We start from the raw sequence: 4,980 nt of genomic DNA on the forward strand, positions 1-4,980 counted from the left end.
ATGGACCAACTCTCTGTTTAGCTACGAGAGCTAGGAGGGATCTTCAGCAAGGTTGTTCGAGATCCGTGGCTTGTATGTTAGATAGGAGGGAAAGAAGACGCTTGATGATGTACCAATTGTCAGGGAGTATCCCAATGTATTTCCTAAAGATTTGTGTGGACTGCCTCTGGTGAGGCAAGTTGAGATTCGAATTGATTTTGTACCAGATGTGCCACCGATAGCCAAGGCATCCAATCGATTAGCACCACCTGAGATGTAGGATTTCTCTACATAGCTACAAGAGTTGTTAGACAAGGAATTTATCAAGACGAGTAGTTCATCGTGAGGAGCACTAATTTTGTTTATAAAGAAGAAGAATGGCTCTCATAGGATGTACATCGACTACCAGGAGATGAACAAGTTAATGGTGAAGAACCGTTATCAACTTCTTATGGTTGATGACTTTTTCGACCAGCTACAGGGTTCATCTTCATTTTCTAAGATTGATTTGCATTCATGCTACCATCAAACGAGGTTTCGGGATGAGGATGTTCAGAATACAACTTTCAGAACCCGTTATGGTCATTATGAGGTCTTGGTGATGCCTTTTGGGCTCACAAATGAACCGGCAGCATTCATGGACTTCTTGAACAGGATTTGTAGGTTGATTCTGGATCGGTTGGTGATCGTCTTCATTGATTATATCTTGGTCTAAGACCAAGGAGCAGTTTGAGGATCACTTGCGAGAGGTTCTGGAGACTTTGAGGATGTAGAGGCTTTATGTCATGTTCTCTAAATGTATGTTATGGCTGCTCGAGGTGCATTTCTTGGGGCACCTCGCCAATCAAAAAGGTATATTGATTGATCTGGCCAAGATCGAGGTTGTGATGCAGTAGGAGGTTCCGAGGTTTCCATCCGAGATTCGGATTTCCATGGCCTAGTAGGGTATTACTAGAGGTTCATTGATAATTTCTCCAGGATTGCAGTTCCATTGACTAGGTTGACGAAGAAAACAATTTCATTAGGGGCCTGAGCAACAGACCGCATTTGAGATTCTGAGGCAGAGATTGTGAAAGGCTCCAATTCTGACTCTTCCTGAGGCTGTTGACGACTTCATGGTTTATTGTGATGCTTCAATCATGGGATTAGGTGTAGTGCTTATCCAATGGGTTCACATGATCGCTTATGCATCGAGGCAGCTGAAGCCTCACGAGGCGAATTATCCAACGCATGATCTGCAGTTGGGGACTATGATTTTTTATCTCAATATTTAGCAACATTACCTATACGGAGTCCGTTGCACCATTTATACGGATCACAAGAACTTGAGTTACTTGATGGATCATCCAAATCTGAATATGAGGCGGCGTAGGTGGCTTGATGTAGTGAAGGATTGTGACTGCGAGATTTTATACCACCACGGGAAGGCCAACGTGGTGGTCGATGCACTGAGTCACAAGGTAACTAGTGCACCTATTCAGGATTTATGTTTAAGTATGATTGTGGTTACCCTACTAGTGGAGCGGAATTGTGAGGCTCAGGTCGAGGCTATAAAAGAGGAGCACCGCAAGAGTGACCACATCATGGGTCAGGTGTCCTTTTTGATTATGATAGTAGGGGATTTTTGATGTTGCATCAGAGGGTTTCGGTTCCATATTGGTGCAGTGCACAACAGATATTAATAGAGGAGGAACACAAGTCGAAGTTTTCTATTCACCCAGGTGCGACAAAGATGTACAGAGATATCGAACGTGATTATTCTTTGCCCTGTATGAAGTGGGACGTGGCATGGTATGTTGAGAAGTGCTTGATTTGCAGGAAAGTAAAGGCCAAGCATCAGTAACCTCAAAGAAAAATGGAGTCGTTGGGTATTCCTGTTTGGAAATGGAAAGAGATCACGATGGACTTCATCACGAAGTTACCGCGGGCAGTGCGAGGGGTGAATTTGATTTGGCTCATCATGGATCGATTCACCAAGACTGTAGATTGTATCCTGATTTTGGAGAGCATCTCTGCAGTGAAAACTAACAAATGTTTACATCTGAGAGGTTGTGGTACATCATGGAATTCCTTTATCAGTGGCTTCAAATAGGGATGTTCGATTCACTTCCATATTCTTGAAGAAATTCCACAAGGAGTTAGGTACTCGACTGAACTTCAACACGACTTTCCACCCACATATTGACAATCAGAGCAAGAGGACTATTCAAACATTGGAGGATATGTTTCGGGCATGTGTGCTAGATTTTGGTGGAAGTAGGATGCGTATCTTCTGTTAACTGAGTTTTCCTACAACAACAGTTATCACGACCGACCTCTTGTGGGGGTGGGTGTGTGTGTTTATGGGGGTGGGTGTGTGTGTCTGTGTGTCTGTGTTTGTAGGGGTGGGCTTAAGAGTGAGTGTAGGTAGGTAGAGGTGTGGTGGGTTGGGGATGTTAAGGAGATGGTAGGTAGAGGTGGACGGTGTGGGTGTTTATATTTTAGAAATATTTTGGAATTAAAAAAAATGTGGAAAATAATGATTATTGGTTTTCCAAAAATTTTGAACTTCTTTTTAATTTTAGAAAATTTAGAAAAATAGACGAACTAAACGTGTTTTCAAAATTCTCATTTTTCTTGAAAAAAATTTCTGGAAAACGACCTATTTTTCCGCAACTAAACGCACCCTTAGACTTCCTATTGAGAAAAATGAACTTATTAAAAAAAAGAAGAAGAAGAAGAAGAAGAAGAAGAAGAAGAATAAGAACAAATCCACCATTTCTTGTGTAATTTACTTTTGATTTATAAAATTGCAATACAACAAAATCAGAGATAGGGGTGAGCAAACCCGAACCAAGAAACCGAGAAACCGACGAAACCGAAACCGAATCAAAACCGACGGTGTGGGTTTTAAATTTGTAAAACCGACTTTTCAGGTTCGGTTTCGGTTTTGCCCCCGGAAACCGACCCAACAACCCGAGAAACCGACCATTCTTTAAAATCGAGAAACCGACCCAGTAAACACGCAAACCCGATGCTTTTTACTGATTATTTTATATATATATATATATATATATATATATATATATATATATATATATATATATATATATATTAAAAAATAAAAATAAATAAAAGAAGCTTAGGTGTTTTTTAATTATTTAACTAATTGTTACATTTCTGGAAAATGGGTTCAAACCCAAAACCCATGGGTTTAAACCCAGAAACCGTAAGTGTATGGGTTGAACCCAAGAAACCGAGAAACCGCCCAAACGATATCAGAAACCGAACCGGTCAGAAACCGACCCTATTAGGTTCTAAAAACCAGAAACCGATCATTTACGGGTTGGGTTGGGTTGGGGTCCAAAACCGACCCATGCACAACCCTAATTAGAGAGGCCAGTTGCTTCTCAGTTACGATGTTGGTGCATAACTATACAAAATCAGCCATAAAAGAGCTCAGAATCAGAAAAGTCATATTTATCTCAAACAATACAAAATATCCATAAAGCAATTTCATACATAGCATGTCCCTCGACATACTCAAAGTGCATATGCGAAAAAAGGTAAGAATCAACAGTAAATAAGCAAATATCATAAATCCCAACATAATTTTTCCTAATATAAAACTTGTAACTTAGAACACCATAGCATACTCGACAACAAGTAGCAAAAATACAGTAGGAATGGTTGCAACTCTAGTTGAAGATACATCTGATGAACCAGATGAACCAGTACTTGATGACGCGTTTCCTGTGGATTTAAACAAAACAAAGATAGTTAGATAAATCTGACATTTCCAATTAATATGTGGAATCATAAAATGTTACACATCTCTAGTAATATAGATTTTTTTGATCATATAACCTCGACTTGAATCAATGATACAATTAAGTCAGTAATTAGAAAGGAAAAAAAAAAAAAGTAGACGTACCAAAATGACATGATACAAAAAAAAAAAAACGTTTTTTATATATAATTAAAAGATAATTTGAATGACGATCTGCTAAATAAATGTTTTTCTTTCGGTTACCATTGCATTTACTAGTTGATGGTGTCTGGACATTGCATGCTTTCGGTAAATCAAGAGCCTTAGTTTCGTTGATTTTAATACCAAAAGACGAGCCACCACCATTAAGGACTTCACACAGGCACTGTGGCTGTGTCTGGACCACAATCGCGAGTTGGCTGCAACATCCAGATGATGGTGTTGTCGCGTCACCAGAAATGTAGTTGAGACATGGGGACATGCCTTCTAGCTCATTGTTGCATCCTGATGATTGAGCAACTCCAACTCCATAGAGGGCATCCATTGTGATTGCTAGTATCATTGTGATTGATGTTGTTTTTTGATATTGTGCCATTTGGTTATTAGTGGTATTTTGATATAGGTAGGTGCTTGAAGTTATGGATTTGTGGAGTGTGGTGATTTTTGCATTAATATATAGGGGAAGGTGGCATGCATAGTTTGACTCTAGTTAAGGAGGCGCTGAAACCATCGTCATGGCTTTAAAGTCTCCAAAATGGAGAGGTTTGAATTCCAGAATTCCACAAGCTTCAATCTTGTACTCCGAGAGTTCTACAAGAAAGTTAAGGACGTGTCGAGTTTCCTACTTTGTAAAATTAACTACAAAGTAGTATGCATGGTTTTAGAGAAAAGTAGCATGCATGGTTTTGAGTTGGAGAGCTTACTTTTAGGATTCCACTTTTCAATGTTTGGCTAATTTTGGCATTTTGTAGGTGTATATTTTGTACCAAAGTGTATTTTAGAAAGATGTTTATTTTGAACATAACTTGAATGGTGTAAAGATATAAATGATAAAATCGTCTATAATGGTTGTGAATTTCAAAGTCGTCATTATTTATCACATATGAAAAAGAGCTGATACTGGTGGAACCAAAAGAGTCTTGATTAATTATTTATATTACGTGACCTGCTCAAAGCATGCAATCCATTTTTTGGTAAAAAGCTAACTAACTCTAGAAAATACAGGATTGTAGAACTGTTAAAAAAAAAATTTA

At 38.8% G+C, this 4,980-nt stretch overlaps 1 protein-coding gene across 1 annotated transcript; it reads right to left on the bottom strand.

Moving 5' to 3' along the window:
* Positions 1–3,525: 3,525 nt before the first annotated feature.
* On the bottom strand, positions 3,526–4,362 carry LOC144998864 (non-specific lipid transfer protein GPI-anchored 5-like). The gene is made up of 2 exons (XM_078958596.1): positions 3,992–4,362; positions 3,526–3,711 (listed from the first exon to the last, which is right to left on the bottom strand). The coding sequence occupies exons 1-2, from the start codon at positions 4,320–4,322 to the stop codon at positions 3,596–3,598; spliced, it is 447 nt and encodes a 148-aa protein (XP_078814722.1). The 5' UTR covers positions 4,323–4,362; the 3' UTR covers positions 3,526–3,595.
* Positions 4,363–4,980: the final 618 nt, after the last annotated feature.

Source organism: Lactuca saligna, chromosome 1 (assembly GCF_052625555.1).
Source record: "Lactuca saligna cultivar CGN05327 chromosome 1, ASM5262555v1, whole genome shotgun sequence".
In the NCBI taxonomy this organism is placed as follows: Eukaryota; Viridiplantae; Streptophyta; class Magnoliopsida; order Asterales; family Asteraceae; genus Lactuca; species Lactuca saligna.

Excerpts from the sequence above, each read along its gene's own strand:
- LOC144998864 (XM_078958596.1), bottom strand. The coding sequence starts at position 4,322 with ATGGCACAATATCAAAAAACAACATCAATCACAATGATACTAGCAATC. Across the intron at positions 3,712-3,991 it reads ATCAACTAGTAAATGCAATG|GAAACGCGTCATCAAGTACT; the intron begins GTAACCGAAAGA and ends TTAAATCCACAG.